The sequence below is a fragment of the Pseudophryne corroboree genome, chromosome 8, assembly GCF_028390025.1.
Source record: "Pseudophryne corroboree isolate aPseCor3 chromosome 8, aPseCor3.hap2, whole genome shotgun sequence".
Taxonomy (NCBI): domain Eukaryota; kingdom Metazoa; phylum Chordata; class Amphibia; order Anura; family Myobatrachidae; genus Pseudophryne; species Pseudophryne corroboree.
Window position 1 is genome coordinate 35167225 of NC_086451.1, and position 24515 is coordinate 35191739.

Consider the following 24515-nt stretch of genomic DNA (forward strand, 5'->3'; position numbering starts at 1 on the left):
TCTTTCCTCTTGGCCAGTCAGCAGAGAGACCTTCCTACTCCTGGAGGCTGGGACTAGCTCCCTCCTGCTGTAACTCTGCTCCAGGACACCCCCACCCTACAGTCAGGGATCTACCCAGCTGTCCTGAGCCTGACCTGCCTGCAATAGTACTAGTTGGCGTCACTCCCAGCATTCTGGATCCTCCACATTTTCCCTGGTACATCTTTATTTATTCTTAAACTTTTTTAAACTTAGGGGCAGATTTAACCTGGAGAAGTGATAAGTGGAAGGTGATAAGGCACCAGCCAATCATTACGAGTTAGAGAAATGACAGTTAGGAGCTGATTGGCTGGCGCGTTATCACCTTTCACTTATCACTGCTTTATCACTTCTCCAGGCTCATCCGTCCCTTTGTTCTCATTGTTGACTGTAGCCAGATATGTCATTTCAGATAATGGTGCTTATGTTATAGCCTGCAAGCTGCAGGCACCGGCGTGATGCCGGCGAGCTATAAAACGGCCATCATTTAACAGGCATAAACAGGCATTTATTGCATCAACGGCAGCATGTAAAGCTGGGCATACACTAGACAATTATCTGGCAGACCATCTGTCCAATCTGGCTGGTTGGAATGAAAATCTGGTAAAGGATGAGAGCAAATTACAATCGTCCATTTGCTCCCAAACAGTGGAAAACGGACAAAAACGGTCATTCAGACAAATTAGTTAATTCCTCCATATAGGGAGAGATATTGCTGGTCACATGGTGGAGGCGGCCATTTTGTTAGCTGAACCTCTTCATTGTTGGGGAAACTGGTGGGCTAAATGGCTTTAAGTAACCCTTGACCTTACTGAGGAGCAGTAAAGTCTGATGATGCAGCCTGAGATGTTACGGTCGGTAGTGATGAGCTCTGTTCATCGTACAGAATGTCTTCCAATGGAGGCATGAAGGTGATGGACGCTCTTTTAAAAATCATCATGTAAATTACCTTTGTGTCACACGGATATTGACCCACTGCTTGGTTCTTGTATTGCAGCTGTGGAAGGCAGTGTGTCCGCATCTGTAAGCCCAATGACAGGAACCACTGCTATTATGTCCAGGACCTGCAGGAAGTAAGGAGTGTAAGGTGCACTTAATGTACCTGTAATTGGGCAGATGGGTTCAGTTTAATGCCCAGATTTATCAAGTCATGGAGAGTGATACATTTCACAGTGATAAAGTACCAACCAATCAGCTCCTAATGGTCATTTTCCAAACACAGCCTGTGACATGGCAGATAGGAGCTGATTGGTTGGTTCTGTAACTTGATAAATCTAGGCCCTGTAAGTGCCTCTTACAACGATCCTTCCTCCATCATAGATTTCAGTGACGTTTATGTGTTCTATATAAAGTTTCATTGAAAATGTAAAAATCTCCTTTCCATAATGTTTGCTTTTTCTGTGTTTTTATCCTCTGATCAGATGTTGATGCTCGGATGAAAGGATATGGGGGTTCCGTCTCCCAGGCGAAGAAGACAGTTCCCGGAGAGTCACTCATCAATCCCGGGTAGCTGTAAACCAGAACGGCCGGGAGGCTCCCGAAAATCGTGTGGTGCTCCTGGCCCCCCGGAAAGGTAGGCAAGTCTCCTGCATCCATTGCCAGCCCCTGCAACCCCCCTCGGCCACCCACAATGAAGCAATCTCGGCAAGTATGCTGTCCAGAGGTATAGCAGGCCATGATTTCCAGATCTCCTCATTGACATACGTGTATATTAAAAGCACATACGAGGGAAAATGTAAAAGCCTGCGAGTTGCCGGCATCTGCGCAATTTCAGTAAGTCTGCCTGATTATTTTTTTTAAGTACCAATGATTTAAAAGGCAAAACTAACCAGAATTATACCGATTTCTGCATCTCGCAGGCGGATACATTTCTTCCCATGGTTGTCTTCGAACAAACAGTTCAGTAATACATCTCTGCCTTATGCCGTCAGGAGTCTCTGTGACCGGTTTGTGAATCAGCGTCATTATATACAGTACCTAATGGGCGGGATGTACTAATGTACATCGCCGCCCATCGCCGCCCTGCGCCACGATGCTGATCGCATATGTACTAACATATGCGATCAGCATTGCGGAGGACAGCTCTTCCGATAAGAGCTGTCCTCCGCGATGCGCAGCGGCAGCCTGACTTCCGGGATTCGGCCCCAGGAGTCAGTCTGCGCATGCGCGGGGTGACGGGGGCGGCCGCAGGGCATGCTGGGAGGGATCCGATCGGATCCCTAACACAGCGCCGCGGAGAGAAGCCCATAGGCTTCTATGGACTATCGCCAGCTAAAGCTGGCGTACCCCGCCGCGGTGCTGTCCTGCCGGCCGGGGGTTAGTACATCAGGAAAATGCGGTAAACAGGGAGTTTACCGCATTTTCCGCTTAGTACATCCCGCCCAACGTGATATATTCTTCTTCTTATTATTATTATTATTATTTTATTTTTTATTTTTTTTTGGAAAAAGGCAGCCAATGGGGTTTATTATGAGGAATCATAGTAACATAGTAATTGAGGTTGAAAAGAGGCAAAATGCCCATTGCGTTCAACTTGTATTTTGTATTAAGTTGTGTTGATTTTATAATATATAAATTTTATATATATATAATTTTATATATATATATATATATATATATATATATATATATATATATATACATTTTATAATATATACCCGCTGCAGTAATGTTTTATGATTAGTCAACAACTATAAATCATGTTATACCCGGATTAACAACGTCAATATTTTAAGTGTTGTAACCTTGGATATCATTTTAAATCAGAAATTCATCCAATCCCCTTTTAAATACATTTACAGAGTCCGCCATTACCACCTTCCCTGGCAGGGAATTCCAAATCCTTATTGCCCTGACAGTGAAGAACCCTTTCCTCCGTTGCGTTCTGAACTTTCTCTCATCCAGTCGCAGCGAGTGCCCACGTGTCCTAAACAGAGTTCTTTTAATAAATAATTTTCTGATAACTCTTTTAATGCCCCTTTACATATTTGAAGATATTAATAATGTCTCCTCTTAGACGCCTCTTTTCCAGTGTATACATGTTCAACCTAGCAAGCCTTTCCTCGTAATCCAGTCCCTCAAGCCGTTTAATCAATTTAGTAGCTCGCCTTTGAACCCTCTCTAGTTCACTGATATCTTTTTTATACAGTGGTGCCCAAAACTGAACACAATATTCCAGGTGCGGACATACCAATGATTTGTACAGCGACAGTATTACACAGTGGCGTAAGTTCATCACAGTTGCCCGGAGGCAAGATAAATGTTGGTGCCCCCCTATTTCCTATATTAAGATAAATATATGTATGTATGTGTGCATATATATACGCGCGTGTGTGTGTGTGTGTGTGTGTGTGTGTGTGTGTGTGTGTGTGTGTGTGTGTGTGTGTGTGTGTGTGTGTGGTGTTCTGAAAAAAAATGTATATACTGTATTTATACATTTAATTGTCTTTTATTTTAAATGACACATTTCTTAGCAATCAGACCCAGGATTAGAAGCCATGACCTGTTACACTGACAGCAGACACTTTACTGATGGAGTTATTTGCTCCTGTAGAGGAAGCATGAGAATTCTAACTATATGAAGTTACGTGTAATTGTCAGAGAAGTATCTTCATATAGTTAAAATTCTCATAGTTTCTATACAGGAGCAAACAGCTTCATCAGTAAGGTGTCTGCTTCCAGTGTAATAGGTTGTGGTTTCTAATCCTGGGTATGACACTTGTAAAATGTGTATCTACAGTATAATAAAAAAGGGTGTGATTTGTAAGGTGCAGGGACCAGTGAGGAAGTCGGCCACTGAAGAGATAGCGGCAGCTATCAATTAACTTAATTCAAAGGTGTCACAGAATGGGAGGAGAGGTGCCCCCCTTCAGAGCAGGAGCCCGGGGGCAGATGACTCCGTTGCCTCCCAGAGTTCTGCCTCTGGTATTACATCCTTGTCTCTTGTCTCAATGCCCCGTTTTATGCACTCTAGCACCTTACTTGCCTTCTTTACTGCACTTTGACATTGTATACGGTTATTAAGCCTATTATCAATGAGTACCCCCAAATCTTTTCCAAAACTGTTACCACTAGACTTTCCCCATTTAATATGTAGGATGGAAGTTTGTTTTTAGTGCCGAAATGCATAACCCTGCATTTTTCTATATTGAACCCCATTCTCCATTTAGACGCCCAGGTTTCAAGTTTAAATAAGTCATTCTGCAGAGACTCCACATCTATTTCTGAATTAATTACCTTACACAGTTTAATATTATCTGCAAAGATTGACACTGTGCTTTCCAGGCCTATTCCTAGGTCATTGATAAATATGTTGAATCCTGACTGCACTTGTGTTGGCTGACAAGACTGCAGGATGGATAAAGCTGGTAGTATCCTGGACTGTGGTGGTCATTCCGAGTTGTTCGCTCGTTGCCGATTTTCGCTATGCTGCGATTTGTTGCTAAATGCGCATGGTAAGTTGTTTTACACAAAACTTAATAGATTTGCTGTGGATTCTGCGGCGCTTTTCAGTCGCACTGCTGATCGGTGAGTGATTGACAGGAAAGGGGCGTTGAGATGAGCGGGTTTGGTTTCTCTGAATCCGAACCCGCCCGAACTTCATGGTTTTTTTCACGGGTCCGAGCAGACTCGGATCCTCCCGCCTTGCTCGGTTAACCCGAGCGCGCCCGAACGTCATCATGACGCTGTCGGATTCTCGCGAGACTCGGATTCTATATAAGGAGCCGCGCGTCGCCGCCATTTTCACACGTGCATTGAGATTGATAGGGAGAGGACGTGGCTGGCGTCCTCTCCATTTAGATTATAAGAGAGAGAGATTTACTGGAGCTTAGGACTAGGAGGAGTACTGTAGAAGTGTAGAGAGTGCAGAGAGTTTACTAGTGAGTGACCACCAGACAGTGCAGTTTATTTAATATATCCGTTCTCTGCCTGAAAAAAGCGATACACACAGTGACTCAGTCACATACCATATCTGTGTGCACTGCTCAGGCTCAGCCCAGTGTGCTGCATCATCTATATATATTATATATCTGTCTGACTGCTCAGCTCACACAGCTTATAATTGTGGGGGAGACTGGGGAGCACTGCAGTGCCAGTTATAGGTTATAGCAGGAGCCAGGAGTACATAATATTATATAGTGAGTGACCACCAGACAGTGCAGTTTATTTAATATATCCGTTCTCTGCCTGAAAAAAGCGATACACACAGTGACTCAGTCACATACCATATCTGTGTGCACTGCTCAGGCTCAGCCCAGTGTGCTGCATCATCTATATATATTATATATCTGTCTGACTGCTCAGCTCACACAGCTTATAATTGTGGGGGAGACTGGGGAGCACTGCAGTGCCAGTTATAGGTTATAGCAGGAGCCAGGAGTACATAATATTATATTAAAATTAAACAGTGCACACTTTTGCTGCAGGAGTGCCACTGCCAGTGTGACTGACCAGTGACCTGACCACACTGACCACCAGTATAGTTAGTAGTATACTTATATTGTGATTGCCTGAAAAAGTTAAACACTCGTCGTGTGACTTCACTTGTGTGTTTTTTTTTTTTTTATTCTATAAAAATAAAACTAATTCTGCTGACAGACAGTGTCCAGCAGGTCCGTCATTATATAATATATAATATATACCTGTCCGGCTGCAGTAGTGATATATATATATTTTTTATATCATTTATCATCCAGTCGCAGCAGACACAGTACGGTAGTTCACGGCTGTGGCTACCTCTGTGTCTGCACTCGGCAGGCAGTCCGTCCATAATTGTATACCACCTAACCGTGGTTTTTTTTTCTTCTTTATACATACATACTACTACGACATCTCTTTATCAACCAGTCTATATTAGCAGCAGACACAGTACAGTACGGTAGTTCACGGCTGTGGCTACCTCTGTGTCTGCACTCGGCAGGCAGTCCGTCCATAATTGTATACCACCTAACCGTGGTTTTTTTTTCTTTCTTCTTTATACATACATAGTTACATAGACATCTCTTTATCAACCAGTCTATATTAGCAGCAGACACAGTACAGTACGGTAGTTCACGGCTGTGGCTACCTCTGTGTCTGCACTCGGCAGGCAGTCCGTCCATAATTGTATACCACCTAACCGTGGTTTTTTTTTCTTTCTTCTTTATACATACATAGTTACATAGACATCTCTTTATCAACCAGTCTATATTAGCAGCAGACACAGTACAGTACGGTAGTTCACGGCTGTGGCTACCTCTGTGTCTGCACTCGGCAGGCAGTCCGTCCATAATTGTATACCACCTAACCGTGGGTTTTTTTTCTTTCTTCTTTATACATACATAGTTACATAGACATCTCTTTATCAACCAGTCTATATTAGCAGCAGACACAGTACAGTACGGTAGTTCACGGCTGTGGCTACCTCTGTGTCTGCACTCGGCAGGCAGTCCGTCCATAATTGTATACCACCTAACCGTGGTTTTTTTTTCTTTCTTCTTTATACATACATACTACTACGACATCTCTTTATCAACCAGTCTATATTATTAGCAGCAGACACAGTACAGTACGGTAGTTCACGGCTGTGGCTACCTCTGTGTCTGCACTCGGCAGGCAGTCCGTCCATAATTGTATACCACCTAACCGTGGTTTTTTTTTCTTTCTTCTTTATACATACATACTACTACGACATCTCTTTATCAACCAGTCTATATTATTAGCAGCAGACACAGTACAGTACGGTAGTTCACGGCTGTGGCTACCTCTGTGTCTGCACTCGGCAGGCAGTCCGTCCATAATTGTATACCACCTAACCGTGGTTTTTTTTTCTTTCTTCTTTATACATACATAGTTACATAGACATCTCTTTATCAACCAGTCTATATTAGCAGCAGACACAGTACAGTACGGTAGTTCACGGCTGTGGCTACCTCTGTGTCTGCACTCGGCAGGCAGTCCATAATTGTATACTAGTATCCATCTCCATTGTTTACCTGAGGTGCCTTTTAGTTGTGCCTATTAAAATATGGAGAACAAAAATGTTGAGGTTCCAAAATTAGGGAAAGATCAAGATCCACTTCCACCTCGTGCTGAAGCTGCTGCCACTAGTCATGGCCGAGACGATGAAATGCCAGCAACGTCGTCTGCCAAGGCCGATGCCCAATGTCATAGTACAGAGCATGTCAAATCCAAAACACCAAATATCAGAAAAAAAAGGACTCCAAAACCTAAAATAAAATTGTCGGAGGAGAAGCGTAAACTTGCCAATATGCCATTTACGACACGGAGTGGCAAGGAACGGCTGAGGCCCTGGCCTATGTTCATGGCTAGTGGTTCAGCTTCACATGAGGATGGAAGCACTCAGCCTCTCGCTAGAAAAATGAAAAGACTCAAGCTGGCAAAAGCAGCACAGCAAAGAACTGTGCATTCTTCGAAATCCCAAATCCACAAGGAGAGTCCAATTGTGTCGGTTGCGATGCCTGACCTTCCCAACACTGGACGTGAAGAGCATGCGCCTTCCACCATTTGCACGCCCCCTGCAAGTGCTGGAAGGAGCACCCGCAGTCCAGTTCCTGATAGTCAGATTGAAGATGTCAGTGTTGAAGTACACCAGGATGAGGAGGATATGGGTGTTGCTGGCGCTGGGGAGGAAATTGACCAGGAGGATTCTGATGGTGAGGTGGTTTGTTTAAGTCAGGCACCCGGGGAGACACCTGTTGTCCGTGGGAGGAATATGGCCGTTGACATGCCAGGTGAAAATACCAAAAAAATCAGCTCTTCGGTGTGGAGGTATTTCAACAGAAATGCGGACAACAGGTGTCAAGCCGTGTGTTCCCTTTGTCAAGCTGTAATAAGTAGGGGTAAGGACGTTAACCACCTCGGAACATCCTCCCTTATACGTCACCTGCAGCGCATTCATAATAAGTCAGTGACAAGTTCAAAAACTTTGGGTGACAGCGGAAGCAGTCCACTGACCAGTAAATCCCTTCCTCTTGTAACCAAGCTCACGCAAACCACCCCACCAACTCCCTCAGTGTCAATTTCCTCCTTCCCCAGGAATGCCAATAGTCCTGCAGGCCATGTCACTGGCAATTCTGACGATTCCTCTCCTGCCTGGGATTCCTCCGATGCATCCTTGCGTGTAACGCCTACTGCTGCTGGCGCTGCTGTTGTTGCTGCTGGGAGTCGATGGTCATCCCAGAGGGGAAGTCGTAAGCCCACTTGTACTACTTCCAGTAAGCAATTGACTGTTCAACAGTCCTTTGCGAGGAAGATGAAATATCACAGCAGTCATCCTGCTGCAAAGCGGATAACTGAGGCCTTGACAACTATGTTGGTGTTAGACGTGCGTCCGGTATCCGCCGTTAGTTCACAGGGAACTAGACAATTTATTGAGGCAGTGTGCCCCCGTTACCAAATACCATCTAGGTTCCACTTCTCTAGGCAGGCGATACCGAAAATGTACACGGACCTCAGAAAAAGACTCACCAGTGTCCTAAAAAATGCAATTGTACCCAATGTCCACTTAACCACGGACATGTGGACAAGTGGAGCAGGGCAGGGTCAGGACTATATGACTGTGACAGCCCACTGGGTAGATGTATGGACTCCCGCCGCAAGAACAGCAGCGGCGGCACCAGTAGCAGCATCTCGCAAACGCCAACTCTTTCCTAGGCAGGCTACGCTTTGTATCACCGCTTTCCAGAATACGCACACAGCTGAAAACCTCTTACGGCAACTGAGGAAGATCATCGCGGAATGGCTTACCCCAATTGGACTCTCCTGTGGATTTGTGGCATCGGACAACGCCAGCAATATTGTGTGTGCATTAAATATGGGCAAATTCCAGCACGTCCCATGTTTTGCACATACCTTGAATTTGGTGGTGCAGAATTTTAAAAAAAACGACAGGGGCGTGCAAGAGATGCTGTCGGTGGCCAGAAGAATTGCGGGACACTTTCGGCGTACAGGCACCACGTACAGAAGACTGGAGCACCACCAAAAACTACTGAACCTGCCCTGCCATCATCTGAAGCAAGAAGTGGTAACGAGGTGGAATTCAACCCTCTATATGCTTCAGAGGTTGGAGGAGCAGCAAAAGGCCATTCAAGCCTATACAATTGAGCACGATATAGTAGGTGGAATGCACCTGTCTCAAGCGCAGTGGAGAATGATTTCAACGTTGTGCAAGGTTCTGATGCCCTTTGAACTTGCCACACGTGAAGTCAGTTCAGACACTGCCAGCCTGAGTCAGGTCATTCCCCTCATCAGGCTTTTGCAGAAGAAGCTGGAGACATTGAAGGAGGAGCTAACACGGAGCGATTCCGCTAGGCATGTGGGACTTGTGGATGGAGCCCTTAATTCGCTTAACAAGGATTCACGGGTGGTCAATCTGTTGAAATCAGAGCACTACATTTTGGCCACCGTGCTCGATCCTAGATTTAAAGCCTACCTTGGATCTCTCTTTCCGGCAGACACAAGTCTGCTGGGGTTGAAAGACCTGCTGGTGACAAAATTGTCAAGTCAAGCGGAACGCGACCTGTCAACATCTCCTCCTTCACATTCTCCCGCAACTGGGGGTGCGAGGAAAAGGCTCAGAATTCCGAGCCCACCCGCTGGCGGTGATGCAGGGCAGTCTGGAGCGACTGCTGATGCTGACATCTGGTCCGGACTGAAGGACCTGACAACGATTACGGACATGTCGTCTACTGTCACTGCATATGATTCTCTCAACATTGATAGAATGGTGGAGGATTATATGAGTGACCGCATCCAAGTAGGCACGTCACACAGTCCGTACTTATACTGGCAGGAAAAAGAGGCAATTTGGAGGCCCTTGCACAAACTGGCTTTATTCTACCTAAGTTGCCCTCCCACAAGTGTGTACTCCGAAAGAGTGTTTAGTGCCGCCGCTCACCTTGTCAGCAATCGGCGTACGAGGTTACATCCAGAAAATGTGGAGAAGATGATGTTCATTAAAATGAATTATAATCAATTCCTCCGCGGAGACATTGACCAGCAGCAATTGCCTCCACAAAGTACACAGGGAGCTGAGATGGTGGATTCCAGTGGGGACGAATTGATAATCTGTGAGGAGGGGGATGTACACGGTGATATATCGGAGGGTGATGATGAGGTGGACATCTTGCCTCTGTAGAGCCAGTTTGTGCAAGGAGAGATTAATTGCTTCTTTTTTGGGGGGGGTCCAAACCAACCCGTCATATCAGTCACAGTCGTGTGGCAGACCCTGTCACTGAAATGATGGGTTGGTTAAAGTGTGCATGTCCTGTTTTGTTTATACAACATAAGGGTGGGTGGGAGGGCCCAAGGACAATTCCATCTTGCACCTCTTTTTTTCTTTTCTTTTTCTTTGCATCATGTGCTGATTGGGGAGGGTTTTTTGGAAGGGACATCCTGCGTGACACTGCAGTGCCACTCCTAAATGGGCCCGGTGTTTGTGTCGGCCACTAGGGTCGCTAATCTTACACAGTCAGCTACCTCATTGCGCCTCTTTTTTTCTTTGCGTCATGTGCTGTTTGGGGAGGGTTTTTTGGAAGGGACATCCTGCGTGACACTGCAGTGCCACTCCTAGATGGGCCCGGTGTTTGTGTCGGCCACTAGGGTCGCTAATCTTACTCACACAGCTACCTCATTGCGCCTCTTTTTTTCTTTGCGTCATGTGCTGTTTGGGGAGGTTTTTTTGGAAGGGCCATCCTGCGTGACACTGCAGTGCCACTCCTAGATGGGCCCGGTGTTTGTGTCGGCCACTAGGGTCGCTAATCTTACTCACACAGCTACCTCATTGCGCCTCTTTTTTTCTTTGCGTCATGTGCTGTTTGGGGAGGGTTTTTTGGAAGGGACATCCTGCGTGACACTGCAGTGCCACTCCTAGATGGGCCCGGTGTTTGTGTCGGCCACTAGGGTCGCTTATCTTACTCACACAGCTACCTCGGTGCAAATTTTAGGACTAAAAATAATATTGTGAGGTGTGAGGTATTCAGAATAGACTGAAAATGAGTGTAAATTATGGTTTTTGAGGTTAATAATACTTTGGGATCAAAATGACCCCCAAATTCTATGATTTAAGCTGTTTTTTAGTGTTTTTTGAAAAAAACACCCGAATCCAAAACACACCCGAATCCGACAAAAAAAATTCGGTGAGGTTTTGCCAAAACGCGTTCGAACCCAAAACACGGCCGCGGAACCGAACCCAAAACCAAAACACAAAACCCGAAAAATTTCAGGCGCTCATCTTTCTGGGTGGTAACTGAGCGTTTTCCGGGAGTGTGCTAAAAAACAGGCGTGTCAGGGAAAAACGCGGGAGTGTCTGTAGAAACGTGGGAGTGGCTGGCTGAACGCAGGGTGTGTTTGTGACGTCAAACCAGGAACTAAACGGACTGAGCTGATCGCAATCTGTGAGTAGGTCTGGAGCTACTCAGAAACTGCAAGAAAATATTTAGTAGCAATTCTGCTAATCTTTCGTTCGCTATTCTGCTAAGCTAAGATACACTCCCAGAGGGCGGCGGCCTAGCGTGTGCAATGCTGCTAAAAGCAGCTAGCGAGCGAACGACTCGGAATGAGGGCCTATATCAGGAGCAAGTGAGACATTCTTAATTTGTGGATCAACACTGCCATCTACAGACACTTAAGTGATGCTACAACTTAGATAATAGGATTAATTTACATGGAGCAAATGCTTAATGATTAGCGGGCCCATTTATAAAACAATATTTGCAGCCATATCCCTGGAAAAAAAAAACATTTGTCACAAATATGAAGTATCCCCCGAATGTGTGAAGAATGGACCGCAGCAGCATACCTTCCAACACTGATGGTATGGAAGGCGGGACGTTTGAGCGGCAAAGCTGCGCCCGAAATCAAAAAGGTGTGTGGCCTATGGGAATGGGGCGTGGCTTCACTGGAGTGTCCGTGATCATGAACCACTCCCCTGTTTTCATCACTGAAACTACTAATTATATAACATCAGGCGTGCAAATCTGGAGGAGCTTCATCTACTGAAACAGGTTTCTCCTGTCACAGAGTGTAACGGATATATCAGGTTCCAGGTTTCATTTCCATTCTTCTCACCCAGGGAGAGGATTATGCTGGAGGAACTGGTCAGGGATGGTCACTGCAGAAGACACTCATCTTGGACCTGTCATCTGGATTAAGGCTGGTGGGGACCTAGGGGCAGTGAAGTTTGGGGGGCCCCCACCAGTGTTGTACTGGAGCATGAAGGGCCCACCAGGGAATACAGTGATAGGGGCCCTTATTGAGGTGTGTGGCCAGTCACCACAGAGGTTTGGCTAACCACTAGAGAGTGCATGGTCTGGGCCTCTTGCTATATAATATAGTAAGTACTGCTAGTGCAGCATGATAATGTACCAGATTAATAACAGCATCCCCATTAATGTGTGCAAGAACATTACCTCATTTATAATCAGTGCCAACTTTACATAATGACTGGGGGTGCCCACCACATGGCTGAGCATGGCATGCATAGACGTGGGTAGTGGCAGCACAAATAATAGGGGGCTCTTGTACCCACACAGCTGGCTCCATTGTCACCGATCATGTGTACACTGTGCCCTCTTCCCCCACCATCATGCTTTCACTGCCCCCTCAGTGTCCACCCGGACTATACTCTTCCCTCATGATGAAGCTTACGATTGGTTGCCGCTGGTAACATCTGCACTGCAAACCTGTGGAGTGTACAATCCATCCCCTTCCATTCAATGAAACCTTCCCAGGGCTCTGAGATCTGGACTCTGTATACACATTAATATAATGAATGTGTGAGGACACCTGCACCATACCACTTCCAGAACAGATGGCAGGAATTCCAGCACATAGGGAAGTGAGGTTAGGGTGGTTGCTGATTGCAGCATTATAGATATGCTATAAAAACAGAATATGGATGAGGTGCTGTATAGCTGACCACATTGACTGTTACACAATCATCTGCCATTAATTGCTTATATATTATAGCATCAATTAATTAGCAAAAAGAAATGTCCAATTATCACATTGTTTTTGAATTGTGACTGAATCCATAGGCAAATGCAGGGGGGGTTTCTGGTTGCTCAGAAACCCCCCTCCTCAGGACATTTTGCTCAATTATGACAATAGCAATGGTATATAATATGATTACTAGAGCTGCGGCCACATCATGCAGTTTAAGGGACAGAGTAGAGCTGTTGCACAAGCCCAGTGGTGGTAGCAGCTTCTTCTACAAAGTTTGCTGTGTGTGTGGATCTGAGTTCTCAATCAGTGCTCTGGACCAGAGAGTAGCTACCAGGAAGAAGAGACAGGAGCCTTACCATGAGGTGGGAGAATGTGAGATTAGAAAGTGCAGTACTGGTTCTATTATGTTTGTGTATTTATTTACCATGGTATGTTTAACCTTTTAATGACCACTTTGTTTGGTACAGCCTATACTATAGACCATCTATAGTGGTAAATATTAATACTGTATTCCATACAGTTGCCAGTGTAAAAAAAAAAGACCAATGTTTACATTAATGTCATGTCCAGGGTCATTACTAAGTTCTTCTACCGCTCCCTAACACTCCCGCATTTATTCCAATGTTCTGCAGAGTGGGAGATCGTGGACTGGCATTTGGAAACCCCCATATAGAAATCCTGCGTTTGCCACTGGAATCTGGATATTTGCTGGGCTGCTTGTTGCACACTAGCAGTAATGTTTTCAGTATAATAACCACCAGGATCCCCCTTCCCCCTTTTCAGCCCATCCTACCCCCAAAAAACAATGTGTGCGTATGTTTGGATGGCTCCTTTGTAAGTTACACTGACAACTCGTTTTTGAACTGTAGCCTGTAATAGGACAGAGGGAGACCAATCAGCCAGCCGGCACTTAGTCACAGTAATTATGTATATGTGTAAGGTTATGTGCTTGTCTGTATTACTCTGTACCCATGTAACGTGTTGTATGTGTAACCCCTATGCAGCCCTTGTGGTGCCATATACATTAGCTGCCTATCAGTTGATGGGCTTTAAACAGGTCTTAGCTAAAACTATAACAGTTAAACACATCCCCTCTTATTCCTCCTATAATGACCACACAATGTAATTACCAGTTAAGGTCAAAGTTTTATTAGTTTCAATCACGGCATGAAACAGCTATGGCCGCTGAAGAACAGTGATTAAACGCTCTATCGGCTGATGCACTCCACACTTCAGTCACACAAACTTAATCTATATATGAGAAATAAAGACTCGACAACTGAATTGGAGTGAAAGGGGTCAGATTTTTATTTAAGGGATTTTAAATTTTGGCTTAAAATTGAGTATGGTGGCGGGGGGGGGGAGAAGAATGGCCTAGCTAAAGGAATAACTTCTTAACATAATAAACCAAATGGGCCAACTCACACAGATTTGAAAGGATGAGGCCACTTGCCCTCATCTCTGCCAAACAATTTGCAAGAGGAAAGACCAACTGCCTCCATCACTATCACCTTGAGACACTAATCCATCCCCAGAGAGGCCAAGGACCCACCTGGTCCGGTGGTGCCCTTAGACCAAACTGGTATCGACGCCTAGCCTCCTCCATCCGAAGCCAACACCGCTACTAGACAAAACAATCAAAAACACATGTGAATGACCCAAAACCCATTAAAAAGACACCAATATGAGTACCTTCAGGAAGAATACAGACCAGTATCAGTATGGTAAACCAACTGACCGCAGAACCCGGTAAACCAACAAACCAAACCAAACCAAGCAAATCAGCAGTAACCACTAATCAACAGCACTAAATGGGCGGGGCCTAACTTAGTGACAGGGGGGTGAGGGGGGATCCTTACTTGACTCAAGGCAAAAACATAAAACTTCCACCAGCCGGCTTAAGCCTGTGTTAAGAACTGGTGGTAAAACAAAAATTCCTTGAGACCCCCACCAAAGGTGGCGAGTAGCTAGTCCTCAAGTAAGGATTAAGATCCAGACTGAAGTCTGATGTATGTCTTGTACACATCAAACTTCCATCTGCCAAGCACCTGGATTATGACCATGGACCAGCCCGCTGCAGTGTCAGCCATAGTGGTGCCAATGCGAAATGAGTGTGATCCACAGTTGACAGGCGAACGACCCAGTGCCAAGATGCAATGGTCCAAATCACAACCGAATTGCTAGCGAGTAACCGGTGATGCATCAGTGTGCCTCAACCATGTACCCGCAACATCTGGACAGAGCCATAAAGAAGACACTGCCAAGACCACCGGATAAAGTCTACAATGAGAGCAGCGCTCCAATGAAAATCCCAACGTCGCCTACTGAGCTGGTCAGTCAGGAAACATTGCACACTCACAAATCAAAACATGCGACAAAAGCAAATGAGAAACCACCGTTCCAAATGAAGCGGCAATCTCCCCAACCTGAAATGCTCCATGGAAGGCCATGGCAAAGGACAATCTAAAAAGGTCTCAGACCATGACGAAACATACATCACAAACTGCCTTCATGAGCTGCCAGAACAGCAGCCCATCAATACCAAATGCTAGAGTCAAAGTAATCGATTGCCACCTCAATGCTCCCACAGATCCTCCCGCAAAACATAAAGCTGAATATGTTGCAGGAGCCCAAGACCCGTGAGCAAGACCCTCCATGTCAGCTATATCACATGGCACACATAAGAACACATTCACCAACTGGGTCCGTCAGACAAAATTTCACCCATCCAAGCAAGGAAGTGCAGTAACGATGCCATTCTCCACCCCAAACACACGCTCAGAGTAAAATTATGAAAACGGCAACCACTATAACGCAATCCTCATGAGAACATGAAACAGTGGGAAAAGTTGGACACTTCCTGCCCATTAAAAGCCAGCACAACCCTAATGTTGTTGCATCAGAATACATTGTCCGGTTCTCCAAACACACACCCCTAACTCCATGGACACCATTACAGGGAAAATCTCAAGAAGTAGCAAATTCCACGTCAAAGCCCTCACTCACCCAATCTCCAGGCCCAGGTACTACACGCATTCTTACATAAAAAAATGTAGGGCCAAAGCTGAGGATCCGTCAATGTCAGCAATAAACTGGAGAGTCAGATGTATAACTAGCTGGAAAACCCAGATTAATATCCTCTTAACTGATAAAATAAAAGATATCCCAAAATAATGTACTGACGAATCTCCCTAGCCAGCCAAATGAAATGGAGGGACCACCGCACTTCCGCCATTACCCTGTGAATTCTCCTACCAAACACCATACACATGGGAAGTACCTGACCGGCAATATTAAAACAAACCCAGTAACCGAAACGCGACATCAAACATAAAACACCATCACTCAACCAGGCAGCATTATTACATGTCACGGCTGCTGGTAGTGTGTCTCGGGGTAATCCTCGTTTCTTACCCGTCCGGCCGCTTTTGTGCGCTCAGGGGGCTCAGACGCTCCAGCAGCGTGCTGCCTGCATGTCCGTGGGAGTGTTATCAGGGGCAGCTGGGGCTGTGGAGCGTGGTGTGCCCAACTGTGGTGGGGCTGGGGCATCCCGCATGGCGCTATTCCCACTGGGCTGGGAACATAGGCAGCACCATCTTGGTTGTTGTCAACTGACCAGACTCTGTCCGGTCCCGCTCAGCCTTTAGGTCAGCTGACACATCCAGCCAATAGTACACAGAGTTATAATGCTTCCTGCCTCTCAATGTGCAGGTTGCCAATTCCATATGTCACACAGCTCAGTGGGTGAGCCTTGTAACTGCGCTCCTCAGTGTTCACAGGTTATACCTTAGAACCTGCAGTCCTTAGTACCTCTCCAGTCCGATTCCAGTTCAGTAGTACCAGGGTCATCATTCTAGTTCCAGCCCGATCATCACTCCAGTCCAGTCCGATACCATCTCTATACTACCAGTGTCTTCATTCCGGATCCAGCCTGGTCAGCACTCCAGTTCAGTCCGATATTGCCATGTGTTATTATTCCAGTTCTAGCCCAATCAGCACACCAATTCTGTTCTCAGTTTGATAATGCTACATCAGCTGTCCAACTCCAAGCCAAATCCATAGTTCTCTCCAGACGTCTTCTACAGTTCAGTCCTCATCCATCAGTATCAATAGTTCTAGCCCAGGAGACCCAGTCAGGGGGTCGCGTCCGGCCTGCCAGGTACAATGAAACTCAAATCCCCTTGCGGGGTTCCCTGGAGAAGACCACCGGTGGGGTAAGACTCTCCGCGCACCTGCTCTGGGTCTAGCTAACAACCTGATATCAGTTCTGATAATTCTCACAACTTCTCCTCTGTTCTCAAGTCATCCTCATATCCTATAAGTAGGTATTACAGATGTAGTCACCGTAGCTATATCTTACCGTGATCGCGCCTTGTTAGGCACGACCATGTGCGCGTCCAGGGCATGTACGCATGTTTCATGCGCCCCATTCGCATGTATGGTAGCGGCAAATGCGGCAACGCGGATATGCCTGGCCTACGCCGAGAGTGCTAGTTTAGCACAGATGTGGCCACATCTGTATATCGGGCCACCAAGCTCCCGACACAGCACAACTCCAAGTATCAGTGCTCCTGCCACAGGTTCAGAGATATCCAAATACCAAACTCCGACAATACGTCGTCAGCCAGATTGAACCCCCAAAGAATAGATGTCAAAACTAAATACGTGATAACGCAAACCGTGATTTTCTAACATAAAACACCATCCAATGTAAAACCCATAAACCTAAAGACCTGACGGATGGAGCAGCGGCTGCGAAAATCTGATTCAATATCTATTTTGCCCATCAGGGCTCCATAGCCAAAGGAAAGCTCCATCTCAAAAAGCAGGACTACCCTTCTCAAAGCAGGACGGTTGTGGTGTATGCATAGGATGCCACCCAGTGCCGCACATAAGATGGGCACTGGCCTGTAGGAGCACAGCGGCCTGATTCAGATGAGGCTGGAGGTACTAATATGGTAATGCAGCAGGAGGCGTCACGCCTCCGGCTTGCATTACTGATCTGAGCTGCATTCTAGGATGCAGTATTGGTTCTTCTATGACACTAACAGCCGTCTGCATGACCCATGAAGTCACACAAGCCAACCACCACATCTACTACAAAGAGACCAGGAAATATCAGACCTCAGATGGAGATCCTGGGCCCACCCCTCCCCAACAACGGCAGCGATACAAATCCGTATTGGGAAACGGAGGCTGCACATGCACAGTATGGGTCCAACACTTGTGCAAGGTTCCAAACCACCGTACTCTCCAGGGGTAGATAACACACTGTACGGTGCTGGAGATCTTCATCTTCCTGCCGTACTCAGGAGATCCGCCACAGGACTGGCCTCGGGATGCAGTCTCTCCGGCACACAGGACAGCTGGGGTTTGTGTCCGTCCACTGGTAGATGCAGCTGGTGTGATACTTGTGGCTGCAGGGCAGGACAGTCACCCGTTCTCCATGTCCAAACTCCATCAAGCAGACCACACACGCCTGTGTGGCTTCATCCTCTGTGGTATGGTGAGATGGGAATCCGCTGATCTCTACCTCCATGACGGGAAGATTCTCCTCGTTGATCTCGGTCACTGTGGCTGGAAGATTGTGCTCGCTGATCTCTACCTCCATGGGCGTGAAATCCTGTCCGCCGATCACCATCATCATGGGTGGGAGATTCCGCATTCTGATCTCCACCAGGAAAGCCGGGAGGTTCTGCGTAGTGAGCTCCACCACCATGGCCGGGAGATCCTGCCCATTCTCTGCTGGTTGATGGAAGGTGAGATGAAGATGACCAGGGAGATGATCTGGGTTTGGTCTCTCTGCGGCGTCGGGAGCAGGAAGGGGAGAACGGCTTCTCTCTCTGTTCTCCCTCTGAGGTCTCTGATCCTGACGAGCTCTTCTCTCTCCTCTCCGCTCGGACCGCAGCCTCTCCTCAAACACGGTCTCCAAAGCATCATCTGAAAAGATATAACATATATTACCCGTAATAAGTAACTATAGATAACATCAACAAATCAATTGTCAATCAATAAGTTGTGTTACAGCAATAACATTTTATATAACATTGATAGTAGTGTTACAGTGTAAGTGGCTCTGTCAGAATAACAGGGTTGTTTCATTTATTGCACTTATTTATTTAAGGGATTTTATTTTATTGATTTTTGAAGAAAAACCAGCACTAGGTACACAGGCCCTACCTGGGGGAACCCTGGCTTACATCATACAGTGACTTGGGGAACATGTATTGTGTGACTCCGGAGACACCATGTTATTTTGTGGTGACCTGGCTTTTGCCATCTCCATTCAGCTGCTGGGCCCAGATCTCAGCTGTCAGGGCCGTGTCCATAACTGGTTACCTGCCCCCTGACCTCAGCTGTCAGCTTCCTATTTCTCCATCTACAGTTCCCCAACACTACGCCCATAACTCGCTAGTCTGCGCCCATGCCTGCTGTGTTCCCTGCACCCATGCACTCTCAGGCCTACATAAGCAGAATCACCTCACACCCACAATTCATCCCCGCATGTCCGCTATCTAACACTGCACCTTCTCATGGCTGCTGGTGACTGTCAGGGTTAGGACCTAGGGTGTGGGGTTACCTAGCCACCCCACCGAGTCTTATCCCTAGCCGCAACACCCACTATCATAGTGGGTAAGGGGAGCGGTAAAATAATTATCCCATCACCTGTTGGCATTCTCAATGTCGTGATGTCGGTGTTGGTCATGTGACCGCCGGCATCCCGCTGGCCGATATATTGTACCACACCATCTCCCCTTCCCTTCCTCCTCTTTCCTGGTGCAGTTTGGAGCACAACATCTGGTAGTAACTAACTCACACCCTTCCATGTAGGGCTGCCATGAGACATTGTGGGGAACGGTTCTGACAAAACAAACAGGCAGGTCCCTCCGCCCCGCGCTACCTTATCTTTACACAAAAAGATTTCAGTCACACATTATGAAGCCTTTATCTGCTCCTATATGGATGAAAATAATGACACAAAGACCAACAACTCAGCTTATACCAGTGATCTGACCGCTTGTAACAGCTCCATTCCCACCATAGATGACTGACTGACATAAGGAGGCTTCCTCTACTGTAGGTGACCCATATATGAAGGGAACTACAAATCCCAGCAGCACCTGTACCTTTAGCTTGGACACTAACTTTAATGAAAACGCATATAAAAGCAACACTATAGCTGGCCTTAGTGCTGAGGAATATATATGTGTGATATATAGGTAGTAACGCGATCCTTAGTTTCCACTGTATTATGTGATTGGCAGAGATGAGAGGAGCAGTCTCTGTATTCCACTATAGTACATGTAGTTCATCAGGAGACTTTAGTTCTTTACGGGAATAGAGAAAGACATCTTCCTGGGCACCAGCTGTAATATAGAACTATAAGTGCAGTAATATATGGGTATGAAGGACGGCTTGCTGTATAAGAACAATTCTTATCTATACTCATAAAGAGCTAGAGGTTCCTGATGAACAATACGTACTGTATATTTATTACACATATATATTCCCCAGCACAAAGGACAGCTATATATCTGCTTTATATTAGATGTGGGGGCTTTTTCGTTCTCCTATAACAGCGGATCTAGCAGCAGGAGGAAGAGTTTGTATAAGCGCAGGGTGTCGTCTCATTTACATAATAATGCAAACACCGTGTACACCTGATTTCAAGCAGGGTGATCAGCACTATATGGCCTATGTCAGCCAGCGATTCACGCCAAGCTGCTCGGATGTGATTGGATCTGGCCGCTAGTTTGTGTTGCCTGACGTGTGGGAATATTCATAACCACAGTGTATACCTGACATGTATAGAAGACAGATTTGGGTATTTGTAATGTAATTCTCAGAGACAGAGGTGAAAACAATCCTTTAGTAACTGGCAATACAGACGCCTCAGATGCAGCATTGTTGTGTTGTCTTCTTATTACTCAGGGGTCACTTACCTGCTACAGATGCTATTCAGGCCTTCTGCAAGTGTCAGAACGTGACCCCTGTACAGCACTAGAACGTGGCCCCTGTACAGCACTAGAACGTGGCCCCTGTAGAGCACTAGAAAGTGGCCCCTGTATAGCACTAGCATGTGGCCCCTGTACAGCACTAGAACGTGGCCCCTGTACAGCACTAGGACGTGGCCCCTGTACAGCACTAGAATATGTTCCCCTGTACAGCACTAGAACGTGGCCCCTGTACAGCACTAGAACGTGGCCCCTGTATAGCACTAGCATGTGGCCCCTGTACAGCACTAGGACGTGGCCCCTGTACAGCACTAGAACGTGGCCCCTGTACAGCACTAGAATGTGGCCCCTGTACAGCACTAGAACGTGGCCCCTGTACAGCACTAGGACGTGGCCCCTGTACAGCACTAGAACGTGGCCCCCTGTACAGCACTAGGACGTGGCCCCTGTACAGCACTAGGACGTGGCCCCTGTACAACACTGCTGTGGTATTGCTCATGGAGAAACTTCATATCACCCTGGTGGATCACGCGGCTCTGGCAAGCTGACAAATACATATAAGCATCTTACCCAGAGATGACACCTTTGCTGAACACATATAGGGGGGAATTCATGTTTGCACACATGCGCCGATATTCACGAAACATTGCAGACTGCGCATGTGCAGCGATCACACTGCGCACTCACCAAAGGACCTTTGTAATCGCGCTCACAGTGAGGACATAATTGTGATTAACAGGAAGGGACCGTTTGGGGGTAACGGGGACTGACGACAAAATGCAGGAGAACCATGGCTGTTTTTGCGGCATGTATCTGCAGTCAGCTGCACGCAGAGAAACATGGTGCAAGCGTCGGTGTTATGGCGGCCAGTCTGCGTAGCCATAGGGCTCCCCTTACAGTCAGTGTTCCGCGTTCTTGCGTATAGGCTATGAATGTGTACGCAGTGTGAATAGTGTGAGATTGCGTCTTTATGCGTCTCTTGTTATTTCAGGGTGGCAGCGTCACTTGGTAACATAAGCAGCTCCGTAGCCTAAAGCATGTGCGCACAAACATGAATCACCCCCATAGTGCTGGAACTCTCAGGACATCTTCTTATTACAATTGCGTAACACCTGAAGACAAGTATCATAGCGGGAAACTGACCCTAGAGATCACTGTGACATCACTATAACACAGATGTGTAACCTGCAGACTACAATCCCGAGGACACAGTGTGACAATGACATGTACAGTAGCTCCTCTCAGAACACACATTGTGGGAAATGGTAAAAGCAGCGCATTGCAAAGTCCCAACACACAATCATATTGTGCATTATTGTAACGTGTCCTCAGAGTAAGAGATGGAGCAATATGACATGTCTGGGCGTCATTTACACACTGGACCCATGCTTAGGGCAGAACAGTAAAGGGTGACAAAGCCTACACACTGGGCGGTATCTTGACAGATATGAACGATATCGTTCATAAATGAATGATAAATAGTTCATATCTTTCAGTGTGGATGCATCAATGATGAATGATGTGCGTGCCCGCAATCGTTTATCGATCATTGGGGGTCATTCCGAGTTGTTCGCTCGTTACCGATTTTCGCAACGGAGCGATTAAGGCGAAAATGCGCATGCGCATGGTACGCAGTGCGCATGCGCTAAGTATTTTACCACAAAACTTAGTAGATTTACTCACGTCCGAACGAAGAATTTTCATCGTTGAAGTGATCGGAGTGTGATTGACAGGAAGTGGGTGTTTCTGGGTGGAAACTGGCCGTTTTCTGGGAGTGTGCGGAAAAACGCAGGCGTGCCAGGATAAAACGCGGGAGTGTCTGGAGAAACGGGGGAGTGGCTGTCCGAACGCAGGGCGTGTTTGTGACGTCAAACCAGGAACGAAATGGGCTGAGCTGATCGCAGTGTAGGAGTAAGTCTCGAGCTACTCAGAAACTGCTAAGAATTTTCTATTCGCAATTCTGCTATGCGAAGATACACTCCCAGAGGGCGGCGGCCTAGCGTGTTCAATGCTGCTAAAGTCTGCTAGCGAGCGAACAACTCAGAATGACCCCCATTGTTGCTACATGCCAGTCAACTTGGACGATATAGATTTATGTACTTTCATATCATCCAAACTGACTATTGATATCGTCCAGTGTGTAGGTAAAATCGACCATCGATGATATCGTTGGTCGAAAACATCGCCCAGTGTGTAGGCCCCTTTAGAGTAAGATGGGTGTATGTAGCTTCATATACATGTAGAGTAAACCATTAATAACTAACACCGCAAGTAATACACATTGGTAATGCTGTACATATAAGATTGTCACACTACAACACAATGACAGATAATAGAGACTGTAAATCATTTTATTTGTCAGAGTAAAGTAGATCTGAAGATTCCCCAATCTGCCCCCATACAGTACAGATATATGTCAGTGATCTGCAGATCATTCTTAGTAAATACAGATCTGCTGACTCTGGACAGGCTCATCATTATACTAGAAGCGGCCTGCAAATCTGCTGATTGTTCCCATAAACCCCACATGTGATCCCCACACATTGTAGATTTAGGTTACACACTCATCTGCAAAATGGCAAATTGTCCCAATTCATTGCTGATGTATGGGGGCCACATCTCCAAATGCCACCCGCGTGCCACACAGGGTAAGGTGACATGGGGGAGATTTATCAGTGCTTGGAGAGAGATAAAGTACCAGCCAATCAGCTGCGAACTGCCAAGTGACAGGCTGTGTTTGAAGTTAGGAGCTGGTTGGCTGGTACATTTTCTTCGTCAATTTTATCTCTCTCCAAGTCTTAGTACATAGACCTATTTAGGGCACATCTATGATGAGTTTTAGCTAATTAAACCCATTGCATATGATAATGGTGCTCCAGCCAATCAGCTCCCAACTGTCATTTTTCAAACACATGACAGGAGCTGATTGGCTGGAGCACCCTTTATCATATACAATGAGTTTTAAATAGCTAAAACTTGTTGATAAATGGGCCCCTTTATCTCTCTCCAAGTCTTAGTACATAGACCTTTTATATCTCTCCCCAAGCTTTCATGAACCTCCCCCAGAGTATAAGGCAGGACATATAGGTGATGTGCAGCTCACTCCAACTGCCACCCACATGCCGCACAGGGTGAGAGGACATAGGGGAGATTTATCACAGCGTGTAGAAAGGTAAAGTGGGGAGAGATAAAGTACCAGCCAGTCAGCTCCTGTCATTTTTAATGACAGTTAGAAGCTGATCGTTTGGTACTTCATCTCTCTCCAAGCTCTGATAAATCTCCCCCTTACAGTAGATTGTAATCACTGCCCCAAATATCTCACTCACCAGGATCTCCATGACGGCTCCTCCACCGCCTCTGGTCCTCGAGGAGCCGCCTCAGTTTTCTCCGGCTCATCTCCGATGTCAAATAAAAACACAAAATTAATAAATAAAAGTCCAGAAAAACACAGATTTTATGGTGCTCTGAACAGTAGGATACCGCAGGTAATACGCTGGAAGTAATACACTAGTTGCCGAAACAGACTAGCTCGCCCTTCCAGAGGCCAGACTCTAGCATCAGCCACAAAAGCTTCAACTGAAGAAATGCCACTGATGC

At 46.3% G+C, this 24515-nt stretch overlaps 1 protein-coding gene across 1 annotated transcript; it reads right to left on the bottom strand.

Annotated features, from left to right (window-relative positions):
* Positions 1-14247: 14247 nt before the first annotated feature.
* LOC134948327 (RING finger protein 44-like) lies at positions 14248-24515 on the bottom strand. Its single transcript, XM_063936250.1, has 2 exons — positions 24245-24515; positions 14248-18903 (listed from the first exon to the last, which is right to left on the bottom strand). Exons 1-2 carry the CDS (start codon positions 24312-24314, stop codon positions 18272-18274), a joined length of 702 nt encoding a protein of 233 aa, XP_063792320.1. The 5' UTR covers positions 24315-24515; the 3' UTR covers positions 14248-18271.